The sequence below is a fragment of the Oncorhynchus gorbuscha genome, linkage group LG22 (assembly GCF_021184085.1).
Source record: "Oncorhynchus gorbuscha isolate QuinsamMale2020 ecotype Even-year linkage group LG22, OgorEven_v1.0, whole genome shotgun sequence".
Taxonomy (NCBI): Eukaryota; Metazoa; Chordata; class Actinopteri; order Salmoniformes; family Salmonidae; genus Oncorhynchus; species Oncorhynchus gorbuscha.
The window spans coordinates 51,698,882-51,722,047 of record NC_060194.1 but is presented as its reverse complement, the minus strand read 5'-3'; the positions used below and the strand labels follow the sequence as shown (position 1 = coordinate 51,722,047).

The window sequence follows — 23,166 nt, the reverse complement described above, 5'->3', positions numbered from 1 at the left end:
TAGCTACATGGGATCCATTAAAACTTACTTGGTTCCGCTAAATAATCCACTACCTCTCCGTCTTCATCCTTCACCACAACGTTGATCCCGAGTACCGGATCAGAGTCCACTGGGTTGATTGATACCATCTCTGCCGTATCTAAGTTCTGTGTTTTTACCATCTATGTTACCATCTAGCTATCTGTCAACGGTGAGTTATGTGGCAGATAAACTCTACGGATTTCACAGTCCCATGTAGAACGAAAACCAATGGCCAAACCTAAATCAGATGTTCTTACAAACAGCGAGCTACTTGAAAGACGTGTTTTGTTGTTTGCTAAAAAAAAAACTTTCCTCTCCTCTTTTCTTACCGGACCAAGTTTTACGACACACCCTAAGCGCAGTGCATTGTGGTTGTTGTTGTTTTGAATGTTGGTGCGTACCAACTGAGCAAGTACATTAAAAAAAATGGTAAAACATAAACTAGCTTTTCACTGCTAACTAAACCGTAAACGAATAGGTCTCTACAGTTTCATATAGTGGTCACTATCTCTTTATATCGTGTAATAGTTCCGCCATGCAGGATATAAACTTCTAAAAGTCCCCTCCACTCCCCCGTCCTTTCTGAACAACTACTGTTCGTCCATCCTGTCCACTTCTTTTGGCTCGTCGGATTACAGCAGGGTGCACGCCGGCAACTCCGACTCAACTACAAAACCTCGATTAAAAAATACACAGTGAGTCAAACTAACGGATTATTTTACACCTCCAAGTATCTATAGTTGAGTGTAATGTTCTTTTAGTTAGAAAATATTTTTAACGGGGAATATTTAATAGCACGTGGCCGAATATAGGTAGCAACTTTCGGCATGCCAAACTTACCCTGCAGAGTTTCCCTGCCACACATCAAACCACAAATCGGAGACGCCAACGCACAGCTGCAATTGACTCCACTAGTTACTTGCACGGACTTGCTCTTTATCAAGTAGTAATGTCCTTTCAAGGGGAAAACAAAACGTTTGCATGACAATCAAGTCCAATATGAAATGGAGCAAAGCTCTTTTATCCTGAATTGTTTAGAATGTTTTTAATGTCATGTCTGTCATGAGAAACTGATCACAAGACATGTACCATGATACTATAGGAAGCCATGATCACTAGAAATGTACCATGCTGCTATAGGAAGCCATGATCCCTTAGACATGTACCATGATAGAGGAAACCGTGATCACTAGACATGTACCATGCTGCTATAGGGAGCCATGATCACTATACATGTACCATGATGCTATAGGAAGCAATGATCACTAGACCATGTCCACAACTTCGAACAGTTTTCAAAGTCCAAAAAAGTAATACATGCAGATCTAATATTTCTGTAATTGTTCAGCTATAATAATAATAATAATAATATATGCCATTTAGCAGACGCTTTTATCCAAAGCGACTTACAGTCATGTGTGCATACATTCTACGTATGGGTGGTCCCGGGGATCGAACCCACTACCCTGGCGTTACAAGCGCCATGCTCTACCAACTGAGCTACAGACGGACCACCAGCTAATGAAAGCGCCTGAGTTAAACAACACTGAAGGCAAATATATTTCAAATGAAAATGTATTTAGAAATCTTTTCTGAATCTTGTTTCTTGTCATTATTACTTGTGTATGAATATTTTATGTACTCATATTTGGATAAGCTAAAATGACTGTAGTATAGGTTTTATTTGTCTAAATATTGGTGCATAACATTAATGATGAGCAGGTTTCGGAGATGAGTGCATGTTTTGGTAATGAGTGTTCCATAGTATGCCATTGTAAAACTGTACTGATCTCTTAGATTCTGTAACCCAAATCTACATCAAACCGTCACTTGTTAATCCTAAAATCAAATCAAATTGTTTTTGTCACATGCTGAATACAACAGTGAAATGCTTACTTGCAGGCCTTTAACCAACTTTGCTGTTTTAAGAAAATACCTATTCAAAAATAAGTGTGTGTGTGTGTGTGTGTGTGTGTGTGTGTGTGTGTGTGTGTGTGTGTGTGTGTGTGTGTACATGTGTACATGTGTAAGTAACAGATGAAAAACAAATAATTAAAGAGCAGCAGTAAATAACAATAGAGGAGCTATATACAGGGTATTACGGTACAGAGTCAATGTGGAGGCTATATACAGGGTATTACGGTACAGAGTCAATGTGGAGGCTATATACAGGGTATTACGGTACAGAGTCAATGTGGAGGCTATATACAGGGTATTACGGTACAGAGTCAATGTGGAGGCTATATACAGGGTATTACGGTACAGAGTCAATGTGGAGGCTATATACAGGGTATTACGGTACAGAGTCAATGTGGAGGCTATATACAGGATGTACCGGTACAGAGTCAATGTGGAGGCTATATACAGGGGGTACCGGTACAGAGTCAATGTGGAGGCTATATACAGGGTGTTACGGTACAGAGTCAATGTGGAGGCTATATACAGGGTGTTACGGTACAGAGTCAATGTGGAGGCTATATACAGGGGGTACCGGTACAGAGTCAATGTGGAGGCTATATACAGGGTATTACGGTACAGAGTCGATGTGGAGGCTTATATACAGGGGGTACCTGTACAGAGTCAATGTGGAGGTTATATACAGGGTATTATGGTACAGAGTCAATGTGGAGGTTATATACAGAGTATTACGGTACATACAGGGTATTACGGTACAGAGTCAATGTGGAGGCTATATACAGGGGGTACCGGTACAGAGTCAATGTGGAGGCTTATATACAGGGGGTAACGGTACAGAGTCAATGTGGAGGCTATTAAACACAGGGCAAATATATTTCAAATACAGAGTCAATGTGGAGGCTATATACAGGGAATATTTTATGGTACAGAGTCGATGTGGAGGCTTATATATTGGTGCAGATGGGCAGGTTTCGGTACAGAGTCTATGTGGAGGCTATAGTATGCAGGGTAAAACTGTACAGAGTCAATGTGGAGGCTATATACAGGGTATTACGGTACATACAGGGTATTTGTCACGGTACAGAGTCAATGTGGAGGCTATATACAGGGGTTTTAAGAAAATACCTATTCAGAGTCAATGTTTGCTGTTTTAAGAAAATACCTATTCAAAAATAAGGAGGCTGTATACAGGGGTGTACCGGTACAGAGTCAATGTGGAGGCTGTATACAGGGGTGTGTGTGGTACAGAGTCAATGTGGAGGCTTATATACAGGGGTACCAGGTACAGAGTCAATGTGGAGGCTATATACAGGGTATTACGGTACAGAGTCAATGTGGAGGCTATATACAGGGTATTACGGTACAGAGTCAATGTGGAGGCTATATACAGGGTGTTACGGTAGAGCCAATGTGAGTCAATTATAATTATTTGAGATAAATCAATGATCTTAATGCTATTGACAAAAACGGCCCTTATTTTAGCGTAACTAGAGGTGCTGTTATTACGTGTATTTCCTCCAAATCCCCAGATTTGGTCAGAAAGAATCTAAGATGACTCACGCAATCTGTAATTCATTTGACGTTTTTGCCGAGGAGGTCTCAGTCACGCAATTTGACATCTAACTAATGCATCTGGTGCAGTATTTAATGTGTCTGGTGCAGTATTTAATGTGTCTGGTGCAGTATTTAATGTGTCTGGTGCAGTATTTAATGTGTCTGGTGCAGTATTTAATGTGTCTGTCTGGTGCAGTATTTAATGTGTCTGTCTGGTGCAGTATTTAATGTGTCTGTCTGGTGCAGTATTTAATGTGTCTGTCTGGTGCAGTATTTAATGTGTCTGTCTGGTGCAGTATTTAATGTGTCTGTCTGGTGCAGTATTTAATGTGTCTGTCTGGTGCAGTATTTAATGTGTCTGTCTGGTGCAGTATTTAATGTGTCTGTCTGGTGCAGTATTTAATGTGTCTGTCTGGTGCAGTATTTAATGTGTCTGTCTGGTGCAGTATTTAATGTGTCTGTCTGGTGCAGTATTTAATGTGTCTGTCTGGTGCAGTATTTAATGTGTGTGTCTGGTGCAGTATTTAATGTGTGTGTCTGGTGCAGTATTTAATGTGTCTGTCTGGTGCAGTATTTAATGTGTCTGTCTGGTGCAGTATTTAATGTGTCTGTCTGGTGCAGTATTTAATGTGTCTGTCTGGTGCAGTATTTAATGTGTGTGTCTGGTGCAGTATTTAATGTGTGTGTCTGGTGCAGTATTGTGTGTGTCTGGTGCAGTATTTAATGTGTCTGGTGCAGTATTTAATGTGTCTGTCTGGTGCAGTATTTAATGTGTCTGTCTGGTGCAGTATTTAATGTGTCTGTCTGGTGCAGTATTTAATGTGTCTGTCTGGTGCAGTATTTAATGTGTCTGTCTGGTGCAGTATTTAATGTGTCTGTCTGGTGCAGTATTTAATGTGTCTGTCTGGTGCAGTATTTAATGTGTCTGTCTGGTGCAGTATTTAATGTGTCTGGTGCAGTATTTAATGTGTCTGGTGCAGTATTTAATGTGTCTGTCTGGTGCAGTATTTAATGTGTCTGTCTGGTGCAGTATTTAATGCGTCTGTCTGGTGCAGTATTTAATGCGTCTGTCTGGTGCAGTATTTAATGCGTGTGTCTGGTGCAGTATTTAATGCGTCTGTCTGGTGCAGTATTTAATGCGTCTGTCTGGTGCAGTATTTAATGCGTCTGTCTGGTGCAGTATTTAATGCGTCTGCCTGGTGCAGTATTTAATGCGTCTGCCTGGTGCAGTATTTAATGCGTCTGTCTGGTGCAGTATTTAATGCGTCTGTCTGGTGCAGTATTTAATGCGTCTGTCTGGTGCAGTATTTAATGCGTCTGTCTGGTGCAGTATTTAATGTGTCTGGTGCAGTATTTAATGTGTCTGGTGCAGTATTTAATGCGTCTGTCTGGTGCAGTATTTAATGCGTCTGTCTGGTGCAGTATTTAATGCGTCTGTCTGGTGCAGTATTTAATGCGTCTGTCTGGTGCAGTATTTAATGTGTCTGGTGCAGTATTTAATGTGTCTGGTGCAGTATTTAATGCGTCTGGTGCAGTATTTCCCACGTATAATATGTGTCGTGTTTTCTTGTGTGAACAATGTCAGCGCTTGATTGGCAGGTCTGTCTCTTCTGTCTATTGAACAGAGAGCAATCAACGCAGCTGTTCACCCCATGTTAGTTGGCAAACGGACCTAGTGGTTAGAGCATTGGGCTAGTAACCGGAAGGTTGCAGGTTCAAACCCCCGAGCTGACAAGGTACAAATCTGTCGTTCTACCCCTGAACAGGCAGTTAACCCACTGTTCCTAGGCAGTCATTGAAAATAAGAATTTGTTCTTAACTGCCTAGTTAAATAAAGGTCAAATTAAAAAAACACTTCCATTTACCTGTTGTGATGCACAGATGTTCCAAACTCTGTTTTAGACCAGACTTACATTATGACAAATTATCATATTTACACTTCGCAGTCAATTTTGACACAATAATAAATGTTTCTGACTCAACAGACTGTTTTCAAAGGGATTTGTTGCTTTTTAAAGGCAGTCACTCTTTAGGCATGAAGTGACTTAAAAAATAAAAATAATTCTCCAAACATATTAATTTTGGTCTATTAGGATGTGGGTGTTTCTAAGGTATTTTATGTGTTTCCAAGTTGAATGGGCAAATGGCATAACATGATCTGCCTATAAAGAATCTGAGGTATTTAGGTATTCACCCCTTGGATTTTATACATTTTTATTGTTACAAAGTGGAATTAAAATTAATTTAATTGTCTTTATTTTTATTTATTTTTTAAGGTTAATGAAAATAAATATACCTTGATTTTGATAAGTTAGTCACCAACGAGTCAATACCTGTCGGAACGGCTTTGGCAGCGTTACAGCTGTGCGTCTTCTGGGGTGTGGCTCGAAGAGCTTTCCACACCTGGATTGGACAATATTTGCCCATTATTCTTGAAAAAAGTCTTCAATCTCTGTCAAGGTGTTGAGGATCATGGCAAAAAACAATTTTCAACTTATGCCGTAGATTTCCAAGCCGATTTAGGTGAAAACTGTAACATGGTCATTCTGGAGTATTTACTGTCTTCATGGTGTCGTATGTTATTGTCCTGCTGAAAGGTGTACTGATCCCCAGTGTCTGGTGTAAAGCAGACAAACGGGTTTTCCTCTAGGATTTTTCCCTGCGCTCCGTTCAGTTTATTTTTATCCAGGAAAAACTATATCAAGAATAGCCATGATGCAGCCACCACTATGCTTCAAATCCAGTATGTATCGGATTTGCCCAAACATAACATTTTGTATTCAGGACACAAAGTGAACTGCTTTGCCACGTCTTTTACGGTATTAAGTGGCTTGTTTCAAACAGGATGTTTGGAATATTTTTATTCTGTACAGGCATCCTTCTTTTCACTCTGTCAAGTAGGTTTGTATTGTGGAGTAACTATAATGTTGTTGATCCATCCTCAGTTTTCTCCTATCACAGCCATTCAACTTTGTAACTGTTTTAAAGTCACCATTGACCTCATGGTGAAATCCCTGAGCAGTTTCCTTCCTCTCCGGCCACTGAGTTAGGAAGGACGCCTGTATCTGTGTCTGGGTGTATTGAGTGTATTGGGTGTATCCCAGTATAATTAATAACTTAACCATGCTATTATGTGACTTGTTCAGCGAATGTTTACCCTTGAAAAAATAAAACCATGACATGTTTTAAGTCGGTGACATGAGGAAAGAACAGATACCCATCTCTGAGCTTCTCGGTTAAAATGTCACGTTTTCTTAATGGTAAATGCAGCTGTAATGTTATGGATTCCTATTTTTAAGGTGTCCAATCAAAAACACACCTTTTGACCAATGGGTAAAATAATGCTAATTGTGTAGAGACTTCTCTTAGAAAACCAACGGTCCATATATATATATACATATTATTATTATTATATATATATATATAATAATAATAATAATAATAATCTGTTCAAAACATACTGGAGTTTTTGCCCTGGAAGGATGGTCAAAATTAGTGACGACATCAACCTCCAGAGGAACAAAGTGGTCATGAATCTGGAAAATGGCGTCCGCTAGGCTAGATGCTAGGAGAGAATGAAGGCTACCTGACAGGCTCACCATTCAACTCAACTTCTCTAATCCACATTACTATATAGAGGTACCATGGACAACAATAGAAATGCAACCATTTCAAAGATTTTCCCAAGTTACAGTTCATAGAAGAACATCAGTTCATTGAAATATATTCATTAGACCCTAGTCTATGGATTTCACATGACTGGGAATATATTCATTAGACCCTAATCTATGGATTTCACATGACTGGGAATACATTCATTAGGCCCTAATCTATGGATTTCACATGACTGGGAATACATATCTGCATCTGTTAGTCACAGATACCTTAATAAAGAGGTAGGGTTTGGATCAGAAGCAGTCAGTATCTGGTGTGGATCAGAACCAGTCAGTATCTGGTGTGGATCAGAACCAGTCAGTATCTGGTGTGGATCAGAACCAGTCAGTATCTGGTGTGACCATTTGCCTCATGCAGCGTAACACATCTCCTTCACATGGAGTTGATCAGGCTGTTGATTGTGGCCTGTGGAACGTTGTCCCACTCCTCTTCAATGACTGTAATGTTGTTGGATAATGGCGGGAACTGGAACACACTGTCGTACATGTCGATCCAGAGCATCCCAAACATGCTCAATGTGTGACATGTCTGGTGAGTATGCAGGCCATGGAAGAACTGGGACATTTTCAGCTTCCAGGAATTGTGTCCAGATCCTTGTGACATGGGGCTGTGCATTATCATGCTGAAACATGGGGTGGTGGCTGTGGATGAATGGCACGACAATGGGCCTCAGGATCTCGTCACGGTATCTCTGTGCGTTCAAATGGCCATAGATAAAATGCAATTGTGTTCATTGTCTGTAGCTTATGCCTGCCCATACCATAACCCCACCACCACCATGGGGCACTCTGTTCACAACGTTATCACTAAACCCCTCGCCCACACGACACCATACACGCTGTCTGCCCAGTACAGTTGAAACAGGGATTCATCCTTGAAGAGCACACTTCTCCAGCGTGCCAGTGGCCATCAAAGGTGATCATTTATCCACTGAAGTCGGTTACGACGCCCAAATGGAGTCAGTTCAATACCCTGGTGAGGACAACTAGCACGCAGATGAGCTTCTCTGAGACTGGTTCTGACAGTTGGTGCAGAAATTTAATTGGTTGTGCAAACCCACAGTTTCATCAGCTGTCCAGGTGGCTGGTCTCAGACGATTACACAGGTGATGAAGCTGGATGTGGAGGTCATGGACTGGCGTGGTTACACGTGATCTGCGGTTGATTGGCCGGTTGGATGTACTGCCAAATTCTCTAAAATGACATTGGAGGCGGCTTATGGTAGAGAAATTATCTGGCAACAGCTCTGGTGGACATTCATACCTGTGTAATGATCATGCTGTTTAATCAGATTCTTGATATGCCACACCTGTCAGGTGGATGGATTATCTTGGCGAAGGAGAAATGCAGAAACAAATTTGTGCACAAAATGTGAGAGAAAGAAGGGACCAACACTTCATGTTATTTTTATATTTTTGTTCAGTGTAGTATTTTAGTTGACATCAGCAAACCGGTCTCCCACACACCACCATACACGCCCGGTCTCCCACACAACACCATACACGCCCGGTCTCCCACACAACACCATACACGCCCGGTCTCCCACACAACACCATACACGCCCGGTCTCCCACACAACACCATACACGCCTGGTCTCCCACACAACACCATACACGCCCGGTCTCCCACACAACACCATACATGCCCGGTCTCCCACACAACACCATACACGCCCGGTCTCCCACACACACCATACACGCCCGGTCTCCCACACAACACCATACACGCCCTGCACAGTTGAGAGCTTCTCCAGCGTTCATATGAACGTTCCTGTTGCGCCTGGTACAAATCCTTCACTAAACCCTAAACCTCAACTAACCTCTAATGTGGAAATTGAGCAAGTTGAGGTGACTAAACTGCTTGGAGTAACCCTGGATTGGGTTGGGGAGAAGTCTGTCTATAATGAAGCGCTGCTCTGCCTTCTTAACAGCACTGTCAACAAGGCAGGTCCTACAGGCTCTAGTTTCTACCTTCATAACAACACTATCAACAAGGCAGGTCCTACAGGCCCTAGTTTCTACCTTCTTAACAACACTATCAACAAGGTTGGTCCTACAGGTCCTAGTTTCTACCTTCTTAACAACACTATCTACAAGGCAGGTCCTACAGGCCCTAGTTTCTACCTTCTTAACAGCACTATCTACAAGGCAGGTCCTAGTTTCTACCTTCTTAACAGCACTATCTACAAGGCAGGTCCTACGGGCCCTAGTTTCTACCTTCTTAACAACACTATCAACAAGGCAGGTTCTACAGGTCCTAGTTTAGTCAAACCTGGACTACTGTTCAGTCCTGTGGTCAGGTGCCACAAAGAGGGACTAAGGAAAATTGCAGCATGGCTGGCCCTTGGATGTACACAGAGAGCTAACATTAATAATATGCATGTCAATCTCTCCTGGCTCAAAGTGGAGAAGAGATTGACTTCATCACTACTTGTATTTATGAGCGGTATTGACATGTTTAATGCACCGAGCTGTCTTGTCTAAACTACTGGTGCACAGCTCAGACACCCATGCATACCCCACAAGACATGCCACCAGAGGTCTCTTCACAGTCCCCAAGTCCAGATCAGACTATGGAGGCGCACAGTACTACATAGAGCCATGACTACATGGAACTCTATTCCACAGTACTACATAGAGCCATGACTACATGGAACTCTATTCCACAGTACTACATAGAGCCATGACTACATGGAACTCTATTCCACAGTACTACATGGAGCCATGACTACATGGAACTCTATTCCACAGTACTACATAGAGCCATGACTACATGGAACTCTATTCCACAGTACTACATGGAGCCATGACTACATGGAACTCTATTCCACAGTACCACATAGAGCCATGACTACATGGAACTCTATTCCACAGTACTACATGGAGCCATGACTACATGGAACTCTATTCCACAGTACTACATGGAGCCATGACTACATGGAACTCTATTCCACAGTACTACATGGAGCCATGACTACATGGAACTCTATTCCACAGTACTACATAGAGCCATGACTACATGGAACTCTATTCCACAGTACTACATAGAGCCATGACTACATGGAACTCTATTCCACAGTACTACATAGAGCCATGACTACATGGAACTCTATTCCACAGTACTACATAGAGCCATGACTACATGGAACTCTATTCCACAGTACTACATAGAGCCATGACTACATGGAACTCTATTCCACAGTACTACATAGAGCCATGACTACATGGAACTCTATTCCACAGTACTACATAGAGCCATGACTACATGGAACTCTATTCCACAGTACTACATAGAGCCATGACTACATGGAACTCTATTCCACAGTACTACATAGAGCCATGACTACATGGAACTCTATTCCACAGTACTACATAGAGCCATGACTACATGGAACTCTATTTCACAGTACTACATAGAGCCATGACTACATGGAACTCTATTCCACAGTACTACATAGTCATGACTACATGGAACTCTATTCCACAGTACTACATAGAGCCATGACTACATGGAACTCTATTCCACAGTACTACATAGAGCCATGACTACATGGAACTCTATTCCACAGTACTACATAGAGCCATGACTACATGGAACTCTATTCCACAGTACTACATAGAGCCATGACTACATGGAACTCTATTCCACAGTACTACATAGAGTCATGACTACATGGAACTGTTGTGACGTTCTGGAACTCTTAGTAAATCGCGGCTGTTGTGACGTTCTGGAACTCTTAGTAACTCGCGGCTGTTGTAACATTCTGGAACTCTTAGTAACGTTCTGGAACTCTTAGTAACTCGCGGCTGTAACATTCTGGAACTCTTAGTTACTCTAACCAGACATGTTTGTAGGTCTGGAATTTGGCTGTGGAGTGAAGGTTTGGATGTAGTATCCTGTATGTCCTTGTGAAAAACTTGGATTTTATCTACATTTATTAAACTCAAATTAAATTATTTCTGCAGAAGTTCTCAGGAGCTCATGACTCTCTAACTTCCTCTCTCTTCTTCTCACTTTCTCTCTCCTTCTTCATCAGTATCATAATGTCTGGTCTACAGTGCCTTGGTGAAGATAACATCTGGTTTGAGAAGCCCCGCTACGATGAGGCTGAGAGACGCTTCTACGAGGGAGCCAACGGCCCCTCCACACACTCACACCACCAGGTACTGACATAACGGCACACACACACTCCCAGGTACTGACGTAACGGCACACACACACTCCCAGGTACTGACGTAATGACACACACACTCCCAGGTACTGACATAACGACACACACACACACACACACACCCACCAGGTACTGACATAACGACACACACACACTCCACCAGGTACTGACATAACGACACACACACACACACTCTCTCTCCCCAGGTACCTGCTTGACTAAGGAACGTGGTGTGATAAGGTGCCATGAGGTTCTGATAGAGTATCAGTTGAGACGCTAAGTTGGGACCCTTTCAGACAGTCCTCTGGGTTCGTGTGTGTTAAGCCACACTAACCTTTTATTAGCTGGGCTGAAAACATCTGTCAGTCAGTTCTAGCCTCTGTCCTGTCCTCCATGTTTCAACTGGTGCTGCTGGGAATGTTTAGTTAGGATGGAACTCTTAGTAACTCGCGGCCGCGGCTGTTGTAACGTTCTGGAACTCTTAGTTGTAACATTCTGAAACTCTTAGTAACTTGTTGTAACGTAACTCTTAGTATCTCGCGGCTGTTGTAACGTTCTGGAACTCTTAGTAACTCGCGGCTGTTGTAACGTTCTGGAACTCTTAGTAACTCGCGGCTGTTGTAACGTTCTGGAACTCTTAGTTGTAACATTCTGAAACTCTTAGTAACTCGCGGCTAGTGTAACGTTCTGGAACTCTTAGTAACTCGCGGCTAGTGTAACGTTCTGGAACTCTTAGTAAATCGCGGCTGTTGTAACGTTCTGGAACTCTTAGTTGTAACATTCTGAAACTCTTAGTAACTCGCGGCTAGTGTAACGTTCTGGAACTCTTAGTAACTCGCGGCTGTTGTAACGTTCTGGAACTCTTAGTAACTCGCGGCTGTTGTAACGTTCTGGAACTCTCAGTAACTCGCGGCTGTTGTAACATTCTGAAACTCTTAGTAACTCGCGGCTGTTGTAACGTTCTGGAACTCTCAGTAACTCGCGGCTGTTGTAACGTTCTGGAACTCTTAGTTGTAACATTCTGAAACTCTTAGTAACTCGCGGCTGTTGTAACGTTCTGGAACTCTTAGTTGTAACATTCTGAAACTCTTAGTAACTCGCGGCTGTTGTAACGTTCTGGAACTCTTAGTAACTCGCGGCTGTTGTAACGTTCTGGAACTCTTAGTAACTCGCGGCTGTTGTAACGTTCTGGAACTCTTAGTAACTCGCGGCTGTTGTAACGTTCTGGAACTCTTAGTTGTAACATTCTGAAACTCTTAGTAACTCGCGGCTAGTGTAACGTTCTGGAACTCTTAGTAACTCGCGGCTGTTGTAACGTTCTGGAACTCTTAGTAACTCGCGGCTGTTGTAACGTTCTGGAACTCTTAGTTGTAACATTCTGAAACTCTTAGTAACTCGTTGTAACGTTCTGGAACTCTTAATAACTGTGTTGTAACGTTCTGGAACTCTTAGTTGTAACATTCTGAAACTCTTAGTAACTCGCGGGCTGTTGTAACGTTCTGGAACTCTTAGTTGTAACATTCTGAAACTCTTAGTAACTCGCGGCTGTTGTAACGTTCTGGAACTCTTAGTTGTAACATTCTGGAACTCTTAGTTGTAACGTTCTGGAACTCTTAGTAACTCGCGGCTGTTGTAACGTTCTGGAACTCTTAGTTGTAACGTTCTGGAACTCTTAGTAACTCGCGGCTGTTGTAACGTTCTGGAACTCTTAGTTGTAACGTTCTGGAACTCTTAGTATCTCGCGGCTGTTGTAACGTTCTGGAACTCTTAGTAACTCGCGGCTGTTGTAACGTTCTGGAACTCTTAGTAACTCGCGGCTGTTGTAACGTTCTGGAACTCTTAGTTGTAACATTCTGAAACTCTTAGTAACTCGCGGCTAGTGTAACGTTCTGGAACTCTTAGTAACTCGCGGCTAGTGTAACGTTCTGGAACTCTTAGTAAATCGCGGCTGTTGTAACGTTCTGGAACTCTTAGTTGTAACATTCTGAAACTCTTAGTAACTCGCGGCTAGTGTAACGTTCTGGAACTCTTAGTAACTCGCGGCTGTTGTAACGTTCTGGAACTCTTAGTAACTCGCGGCTGTTGTAACGTTCTGGAACTCTCAGTAACTAGTGTTGTAACATTCTGAAACTCTTAGTAACTGCGGCTGTTGTAACGTTCTGGAACTCTCAGTAACTCGCGGCTGTTGTAACGTTCTGGAACTCTTAGTTGTAACATTCTGAAACTCTTAGTAACTCGCGGCTGTTGTAACGTTCTGGAACTCTTAGTTGTAACATTCTGAAACTCTTAGTAACTCGCGGCTGTTGTAACGTTCTGGAACTCTTAGTAACTCGCGGCTGTTGTAACGTTCTGGAACTCTTAGTAACTCGCGGCTGTTGTAACGTTCTGGAACTCTTAGTAACTCGCGGCTGTTGTAACGTTCTGGAACTCTTAGTTGTAACATTCTGAAACTCTTAGTAACTCGCGGCTAGTGTAACGTTCTGGAACTCTTAGTAACTCGCGGCTGTTGTAACGTTCTGGAACTCTTAGTAACTCGCGGCTGTTGTAACGTTCTGGAACTCTTAGTTGTAACATTCTGAAACTCTTAGTAACTCGCGGCTGTTGTAACGTTCTGGAACTCTTAATAACTCGCGGCTGTTGTAACGTTCTGGAACTCTTAGTTGTAACATTCTGAAACTCTTAGTAACTCGCGGCTGTTGTAACGTTCTGGAACTCTTAGTTGTAACATTCTGAAACTCTTAGTAACTCGCGGCTGTTGTAACGTTCTGGAACTCTTAGTTGTAACATTCTGAAACTCTTAGTAACTCGCGGCTGTTGTAACGTTCTGGAACTCTTAGTAACTCGCGGCTGTTGTAACGTTCTGGAACTCTTAGTTGTAACGTTCTGGAACTCTTAGTAACTCGCGGCTGTTGTAACGTTCTGGAACTCTTAGTTGTAACATTCTGGAACTCTTAGTAACTCGCGGCTGTTGTAACGTTCTGGAACTCTTAGTAACTCGCGGCTGTTGTAACGTTCTGGAACTCTTAGTTGTAACATTCTGAAACTCTTAGTAACTCGCGGCTGTTGTAACATTCTGGAACTCTCAGTAACTCGCGGCTGTTGTAACGTTCTGGAACTCTTAGTTGTAACATTCTGAAACTCTTAGTAACTCGCGGCTGTTGTAACATTCTGGAACTCTCAGTAACTCGAACGTTCTGGAACTCTTAGTTGTAACATTCTGAAACTCTTAGTAACTCGCGGCTGTTGTAACGTTCTGGAACTCTTAGTTGTAACATTCTGGAACTCTTAGTTGTAACGTTCTGGAACTCTTAGTTGTAACGTTCTGGAACTCTTTGTTGTAACGTTCTGGAACTCTTAGTAACTCGCGGCTGTTGTAACGTTCTGGAACTCTTAGTAACTCGCGGCTGTTGTAACATTCTGGAACTCTTAGTAACTCGCGGCTGTTGTAACGTTCTGGAACTCTTAGTAACTCGCGGCTGTTGTAACGTTCTGGAACTCTTAGTATCTCGCGGCTGTTGTAACGTTCTGGAACTCTTAGTAACTCGCGGCTGTTGTAACGTTCTGGAACTCTTAGTAACTCGCGGCTGTTGTAACGTTCTGGAACTCTTAGTAACTCGCGGCTGTTGTAACGTTCTGGAACTCTTAGTAACTCGCGGCTGTTGTAACGTTCTGGAACTCTTAGTAACTCGCGGCTGTTGTAACGTTCTGGAACTCTTAGTTGTAACGTTCTGGAACTCTTAGTAACTCGCGGCTGTTGTAACGTTCTGGAACTCTTAGTTGTAACGTTCTGGAACTCTTAGTAACTCGCGGCTGTTGTAACGTTCTGGAACTCTTAGTAACTCGCGGCTGTTGTAACGTTCTGGAACTCTTAGTAACTCGCGGCTGTTGTAACGTTCTGGAACTTTTAGTAACTCGCGGCTGTTGTAACGTTCTGGAACTCTTAGTAACTCGCGGCTGTTGTAACGTTCTGGAACTCTTAGTAACTCGCGGCTGTTGTAACGTTCTGGAACTCTTAGTAAACTCGCGGCTGTTGTAACGTTCTGGAACTCTTAGTAACTCGCGGCTGTTGTAACGTTCTGGAACTCTTAGTAACTCGCGGCTGTTGTAACGTTCTGGAACTCTTAGTAACTCGCGGCTGTTGTAACGTTCTGGAACTCTTAGTTGTAACATTCTGAAACTCTTAGTAACTCGCGGCTAGTGTAACGTTCTGGAACTCTTAGTAACTCGCGGCTGTTGTAACGTTCTGGAACTCTTAGTTGTAACATTCTGAAACTCTTAGTAACTCGCGGCTGTTGTAACGTTCTGGAACTCTTAGTAACTCGCGGCTGTTGTAACGTTCTGGAACTCTTAGTAACTCGCGGCTGTTGTAACGTTCTGGAACTCTTAGTAACTCGCGGCTGTTGTAACGTTCTGGAACTTTTAGTAACTCGCGGCTGTTGTAACGTTCTGGAACTCTTAGTTGTAACATTCTGAAACTCTTAGTAACTCGCGGCTGTTGTAACGTTCTGGAACTCTTAGTTGTAACATTCTGAAACTCTTAGTAACTCGCGGCTGTTGTAACGTTCTGGAACTTTTAGTAACTCGCGGCTGTTGTAACGTTCTGGAACTTTTAGTAACTCGCGGCTGTTGTAACGTTCTGGAACTCTTAGTAACTCGCGGCTGTTGTAACGTTCTGGAACTCTTAGTAATTCGCGGCTGTTGTAACGTTCTGGAACTTTTAGTAACTCGCGGCTGTTGTAACGTTCTGGAACTCTTAGTAACTCGCGGCTGTTGTAACGTTCTGGAACTCTTAGTTGTAACATTCTGAAACTCTTAGTAACTCGCGGCTGTTGTAACGTTCTGGAACTCTTAGTTGTAACATTCTGAAACTCTTAGTAACTCGCGGCTGTTGTAACGTTCTGGAACTCTTAGTTGTAACATTCTGAAACTCTTAGTAACTCGCGGCTGTTGTAATGTTCTGGAACTCTTAGTTGTAACATTCTGAAACTCTTAGTAACTCGCGGCTGTTGTAACATTCTCAGAGACGGTGTAGTTGAAATAATGTGGCTCTGGTTAACAATCTATTACTTACATCTTTCTCTGTTTTCAATTTCCCTTATTTCCTGTAGTATTCCCGACTTCTCTTTCTGTAGTGTTCCTGACGTCTATCTTGGTGGACCTGCAATCTTTCTCCTCCTCTCCTTCATGGCTGTTTCACTTTCCTCTCCTCCCTGTCTGTGTCCTTTCCTCTCCTCCCTGTCTGTTTCACTGTCCTCTCCTCCCTGTCTGTGTCCTGTCCTCTCCTCCCTGTCTGTTTCACTGTCCTCTCCTCCCTGTCTGTGTCCTGTCCTCTCCTCCCTGTCTGTTTCACTGTCCTCTCCTCCCTGTCTGTTTCACTGTCCTGTCCTCTCCTCCCTGTCTGTTTCACTGTCCTGTCCTCTCCTCCCTGTCTGTTTCACTGTCCTGTCCTCTCCTCCCTGTCTGTTTCACTGTCCTGTCCTCCCTCCCTGTCTGTTTCACTGTCCTGTCCTCCTCCCTGTCTGTTTCACTGTCCTGTCCTCCTCCCTGTCTGTTTCACTGTCCTCCTTCCCCTCTCCATGTTAACCAGGTAAAGTCAGCGCTCCAAGGTAGAGGACGATCTCGTCCCCAGAAGCGCCAGCACAGGAATGTAAGTCCCCGTGAGAGGTGCATGGTCTGGACTGGACTGGCGTGTACGACACACACAGATAGACCAACCCCCACCACCCACTCTCTAATTCTGTCCTCTCTGTCCTCTACACCATGGATCATCCACTAGATTCAGCCACAGACCAATTTCTTTCTTAACCGGATGATTGGGGGCCAGAAAATAATTACAAATCATTTGTAGACTCCAATTTGCTTGCAGGAGTCCCAAACTGATATAATGTTTGACGAAAACAGAATCATTTCAAACCGTTCTTCCATTTGTAGACGATCACATGTCTCTCTATTTCTTAAATTAACATTAACAACTTGGAGCTGAACTCCTGGTGTTTCTACAGTGTTCTCAGAATGCTTGGGGGGCCAAATTCAGACCACCAATTGGGGAACCCTGCTCCTGACAGTTAAATATCTGCTCTGTCAGAGAGCTGACCGGTTGACAGTTAAATATCTGCTCTGTCAGAGAGCTGACCGGTTGACAGTTAAATATCTGCTCTGTCTTCCTCTGACCACCGGGTGGGTGTCTAGTCTTCCTCTGACCACCGGGTGGGTGTGCAGTCTTCCTCAGCCAGCGGGGACCAGGAGTTGGTGTCTCGTATGAAGAGTGTAGAGCTGGAGAACCAGGGACTGCAGAAAGGTACGTCTGTCTTTAATTTAATGTTATTGATATATGATATTCTGATCTATATTGACGTGGAAAATATCTTCATTCATCCAGTTCACAGACCACAGAAACAGTGATGATGTTGTGTGTTTGTTTGTAGTGGTGGAGGATCTGAGAGCAGCCTTGTCCAAGCTGGAGAACAGAGTCCGGGTTCTGGAGAGGAGCCCGGCTGTTCCCTGTGCCAAGGTGGGTTTAGAGAAGTCTAATTTACACTGTCCGCTCAAGCGAAATGCTTCAATTTCGAACGTCCAACCCCGTCCGCAGCTGCATTGGCTGTTGTGGACACGGAACTCTGTGCGGACTGAAGCGGACATTCGGTTGAAGATTGAAGGTGTACATTTGGATTTTTTCTGTACCAAGAATGGTGTGATCATGAACGATATTTAGGCTTTATAACTACACTGAACAAACATACGTGTTGGTCCCATGCTTCATGAGCTGAAATAAAAGATCCCAGAAATGTTCCATACGACAAAAACAATATTTCTCACAAATGTGTTTACATCCCTGTTAGTGAGCATTTCTCCTTCACCAAGATAATCCATCCACCTGACAGGGCTGGCAGATCAAGAATCTGATTAAACAGCATGATCAAGTACACCTTGTGCTGTGGACAATAAAAGGCCACTAAAATGTGCAGTTTTGTCAGACAACACAATTCCACAGATGTCTCAAGTTGAGGGAGCGTGAATTTGGCATGCTGACTGCAGGAATGTCCGCCAGAGCTGTTGCCAGAGAATTTAATGAATAATTTCTCTACCATAAGCAGCAACATCATTTCAGAGAATTTGTCAGAACGTCCAATCAGCCTCACAACCACAGACCACATGTAACCACAGACCACGTAACCACAGACCACATGTAACCACAACCACAGACCACATGTAACCACAACCACAGACCACATGTAACCACAGACCACATGTAACCACAGACCACATGTAACCACAACCACAGACCACATGTAAACACAACCACAGACCACATGTAACCACAGACCACATGTAACCACATGTAACCACATGTAACCACAGACCACATGTAACCACATGTAACCACAACCACAGACCACATGTAACCACGTGTAACCACAACCACAGACCACATGTAACCACAACCACATGTAACCACAGACCACATGAAACCACAGACCACGTAACCACAACCACAGACCACATGTAACCACAACCACATGAAACCACAGACCACGTAACCACAACCACAGACCACGTAACCACAACCACATGTAACCACAACCACATGAAACCACAGACCACATGTAACCACAACCACATGTAACCACAGACCACATGTAACCACAACCACATGTAACCACAACCACAGACCACATGCAACCACAACCACATGTAACCACAGACCACATGTAACCACAACCACAGACCACGTAACCACAACCACAGACCACATGTAACCACAACCACAGACCACATGTAACCACAACCACAGACCACATGTAACCACAACCACATGTAACCACAAACCACGTAACCACAGACCACATGTAACCACAGACCACGTAAACACAACCACAGACCACGTAACCACAGACCACGTAACCACAGACCACATGTAACCACAACCACATGAAACCACAGACCACGTAACCACAGACCACGTAACCACAACCACAGACCATGTAACCACAGACCACACGTAACCACAACTACAGACCACGTAACCACAGACCACGTAACCACAACCACAGACCATGTAACCACAGACCACACGTAACCACAACTACAGACACGTAACCAAGCCAGGACCTACACATCCGACTTCTTCACCTGCGGGAGCATCTGAGACCAGCCACCTGGACAGCTGATGAAACTGTGGGTTTGCACAACTGAAGAATTTCTGCACCAACTGTCAGAACCAGTCTCAGAGAAGCTCATCTGCGTGCTAGTCGTCCTCACCAGGGTATTGAACTGACTCCATTTGGGCGTCGTAACCGACTTCAGTGGATAAATGATCACCTTTGATGGCCACTGGCACGCTGGAGAAGTGTGCTCTTCAAGGATGAATCCCTGTTTCAACTGTACTGGGCAGACAGCGTGTATGGTGTCGTGTGGGCGAGGGGTTTAGTGATAACGTTGTGAACAGAGTGCCCCATGGTAACGGTGGGGTTATGGTTTGGACAGGCATAAGCTACGGACAATGAACACATTTTATTGATGGCCATTTGAACGCACAGAGATACCGTGACGAGATCCTGAGGCCCATTGTTGTGCCATTCATCCACAGCCATCACCTCATGTTTCATCATGATAATGCACAGCCCCATGTCACAAGGATCTGGACACAATTCCTGGAAGATGAAAATGTCCCAGTTCTTCCATGGCCTGCATATTCACCTGACATGTCACCCATTGAGCATGTTTGGGATGCTCTGGATCGACATGTACGACAGTGTGTTCCAGTTCTCGCCAATATCCAGCAACTTCACACAGCCATTGAAGAGGAGTGGGACAACATTCCACAGGCCACAATCAACAGCCTGATCAACTCCATGAAGGAGATGTCGCGCTGCATGAGGAGGCAAATGGTCACACCAGATACTGACTGGTTTTCTGATCCACACCAGATACTGACTGGTGTTCTGATCCACACCAGATACTGACTGGTGTTCTGATCCACACCAGATACTGACTGGTTTTCTGATCCACACCAGATACTGACTGGTTTTCTGATCCACACCAGATACTGACTGGTTTTCTGATCCACACCAGATACTGACTGGTTTTCTGATCCACACCAGATACTGACTGGTTTTCTGATCCACACCAGATACTGACTGGTTTTCTGATCCACACCAGATACTGACTGGTTTTCTGATCCACAGATACTGACTGGTTTTCTGATACTGACTGGTTTTCTGATCCACACCAGATACTGACTGGTTTTCTGATCCACACCAGATACTGACTGGTTTTCTGATCCACGCCAGATACTGACTGGTTTTCTGATCCACGCCAGATACTGACTGGTTTTCTGATCCACACCAGATACTGACTGGTTTTCTGATCCACACCAGATACTGACTGGTTTTCTGATCCACACCCTACCTCTTTATTAATGTATCTGTGACCAACAGATGCAGATCTGTATTCCCAGTCATGTGAAATCCATAGATTAGGGCCTCATGAAATTATTTAAATTGACTGATTTCCTCATGAACTGCAACTGAGAAAAATCTTTGAAATTGTTCCATCAGTGTATGAACAATATTTTGTAGATGCTAATTTCTCCTGTCTCCTCCCAGGCGGTGACTGTTCAGTCTGTGAAGGTAGAGGAGGATGATGATGATATGGACCTCTTTGGGAGCGATGAGGAGGATGAAGAGGCAGAGAGGCTGAAGGAGGAGAGAATCGCTGCTTACGCTGCCAAGAAGTCTAAGAAACCAGCACTCATCGCCAAGTCCTCTATCCTGCTCGATGTCAAACCTGTATGTTGTCCCCTGTCTGTCCTCTATCCTGCTCGATGTCAAACCTGTATGTTGTCCCCTGTCTGTCCTCTATCCTGCTTGATGTCAAACCTGTATGTTGTCCCGTCTGTCCTCTATCCTACTCGATGTCAAACCTGTATGTTGTCCCCTGTCTGTCCTCTATCCTACTCGATGTCAAACCTGTACGTTGTCCCCTGTCTGTCCTCTATCATACTCTATGTCAAACCTGTATGTTGTCCTGTCTGTCCTCTATCTAATGCTTTCTCCACACCTCTCCCTCTCCCCTCCTCTCCCCACCTCTCTCTCCTCTCTTTCTCAGTGGGATGATGAGACAGACATGTCTAAGTTGGAGGAGTGTGTGAGGTCTGTTGTAGCTGACGGTCTGCTGTGGGGTCAGTCCAAGCTGGTTCCCGTGGGTTACGGCATAAAGAAGCTTCAGATCGGGTGTGTTGTCGAGGACGACAAGGTGGGGACAGACCTGCTAGAGGAAGAGATCACCAAGTTTGAAGACTATGTGAGTATCACACGCTGTAGATGACACAACTACTACTAGTGTATTATAGTGGTCTGAGGACACATTAACCTGATCTGAGATACTACTACTAGTGTATTATAGTGGTCTGAGGACACATTACCCTGATCTGAGATACTACTACTAGTGTATTATAGTGGTCTGAGGACACATTACCCTGATCTGAGATACTACTACTAGTGTATTATAGTGGTCTGAGGACACGTTACCCTGATCTGAGATACTACTACTAGTGTATTATAGTGGTCTGAGGACACTTTACCCTGATCTGAGATACTGAGATACTACTACTAGTGTATTATAGTGGTCTGAGGACACTTTACCCTGATCTGAGATACTACTACTAGTGTATTATAGTGGTCTGAGGACACGTTACCCTGATCTGAGATACTACTACTAGTGTATTATAGTGGTCTGAGGACACGTTACCCTGATCTGAGATACTACTACTAGTGTATTATAGTGGTCTGAGGACACTTTACCCTGATCTGAGATACTACTACTAGTGTATTATAGTGGTCTGAGGACACTTTACCCTGATCTGAGATACTACTACTAGTGTATTATAGTGGTCTGAGGACACTTTACCCTGATCTGAGATACTACTACTAGTGTATTATAGTGGTCTGAGGACACTTTACCCTGATCTGAGATACTACTACTAGTGTATTATAGTGGTCTGAGGACACATTACCCTGATCTGAGCTCTTCTATTTCAGGTCCAGAGTGTTGACGTGGCTGCCTTCAACAAGATCTAAGCCTCTCCCTCCTTCCCTCCCTCCCTCCTCTCCCTCCTTCCCTCCCTCTCTCTCCTTCCTCTCCTCCATCCCTCCTTCCCTCTCTCCCTCCTTCCCTCTCTCCTCTCTCTCCCTCCTTCCTCTCTCCTCCCTCCCTCCTTCCTTCCCTCTCTCCTCCCTCCTTCCTTCCCTCTCTCCTCCCTCCCTCCCTCCTTCCTCTCTCCTCCCTCCTTCCTTCCCTCTCTCTCCTCTCTCCTCCCTCCTTCCCTCTCTCCTCTCCCTCCTCTCTCTCTCCCTCCTTCCCTCTCTTCTCCCTCCCTCCAGTCATCCAAAGAGTTACTGCTGCTCTCTGCTTCCAGTTACTAATAAAACACAGCTTTAAGCACAAACACCTGTCTGTTTCTGTCTGAATGAGGGCAAACATGACTATATATAGGTCTGTTAATACAGGACTAGTAAAGGCCCAGTGAGGGGAAGCACCCCTAGACGCCCCTCCACACAGCACCTGAGCCCAGTCAGGGGTACGGCTGGGGGTCCCCCTGTGTACTCTACCCCTCACACACACAGGTAGGGATTGGCTGTGTTCACGTTCAGAACCAGCAGCCTCATTTAGAAACGTTGCATATGCACCTAAAACATGAGTCAGTTTTCACACAGAAAGTTGCAATCATAAAAACGGAACTTGACATGAGAATGTGCCGATCTTTCCCGCCAACCTTAGAGCACGCAGACTCGCTGCCAGAACGCAAACATAGTTTAGTAGTAGTCCTG

General features: G+C 43.9%; 2 protein-coding genes across 5 annotated transcripts in view; one reads left to right on the top strand and one right to left on the bottom strand.

Moving 5' to 3' along the window:
* The window catches only part of LOC124009371 (chemokine XC receptor 1-like), a 39,484-nt gene extending 38,614 nt beyond the window's left edge, over window positions 1-870 (bottom strand). The window contains exon 1 of one of the 3 annotated variants that reach the window (XR_006834286.1): window positions 29-591. The gene's annotated coding sequence lies outside the window, so the exon portion shown is untranslated. Of the gene's footprint in view, window positions 1-28 lie in introns of all 3 variants that reach the window. The other 2 variants (XR_006834287.1, XM_046321144.1) reach the window with 2 other exon arrangements.
* Window positions 561-22,542, top strand: LOC124009372 (elongation factor 1-delta-like). Of its 2 annotated transcripts, XM_046321145.1 has the most exons (8): window positions 561-716; window positions 11,204-11,330; window positions 16,926-16,985; window positions 17,528-17,636; window positions 17,764-17,849; window positions 20,944-21,126; window positions 21,446-21,640; window positions 22,378-22,542. In XM_046321145.1, the coding sequence occupies exons 2-8, from the start codon at window positions 11,211-11,213 to the stop codon at window positions 22,414-22,416; spliced, it is 792 nt and encodes a 263-aa protein (XP_046177101.1). In that variant the 5' UTR covers window positions 561-716; window positions 11,204-11,210; the 3' UTR covers window positions 22,417-22,542. The 2 variants fall into 2 exon arrangements, with proteins under 2 accessions (XP_046177101.1, XP_046177102.1); XM_046321146.1 differs by lacking the exon at window positions 16,926-16,985.
* Window positions 22,543-23,166: the final 624 nt, after the last annotated feature.

What these genes read in the sequence shown, in the direction of transcription:
- LOC124009372 (XM_046321145.1), top strand. Translation starts at nt 11,211, where the DNA reads ATGTCTGGTCTACAGTGCCTTGGTGAAGATAACATCTGGTTTGAGAAG. An exon ending in GAACCAGGGACTGCAGAAAG is followed by an intron (nt 17,637 to 17,763) that starts GTACGTCTGTCT and finishes GTTTGTTTGTAG; the next exon opens with TGGTGGAGGATCTGAGAGCA. An exon ending in TCACCAAGTTTGAAGACTAT is followed by an intron (nt 21,641 to 22,377) that starts GTGAGTATCACA and finishes CTTCTATTTCAG; the next exon opens with GTCCAGAGTGTTGACGTGGC.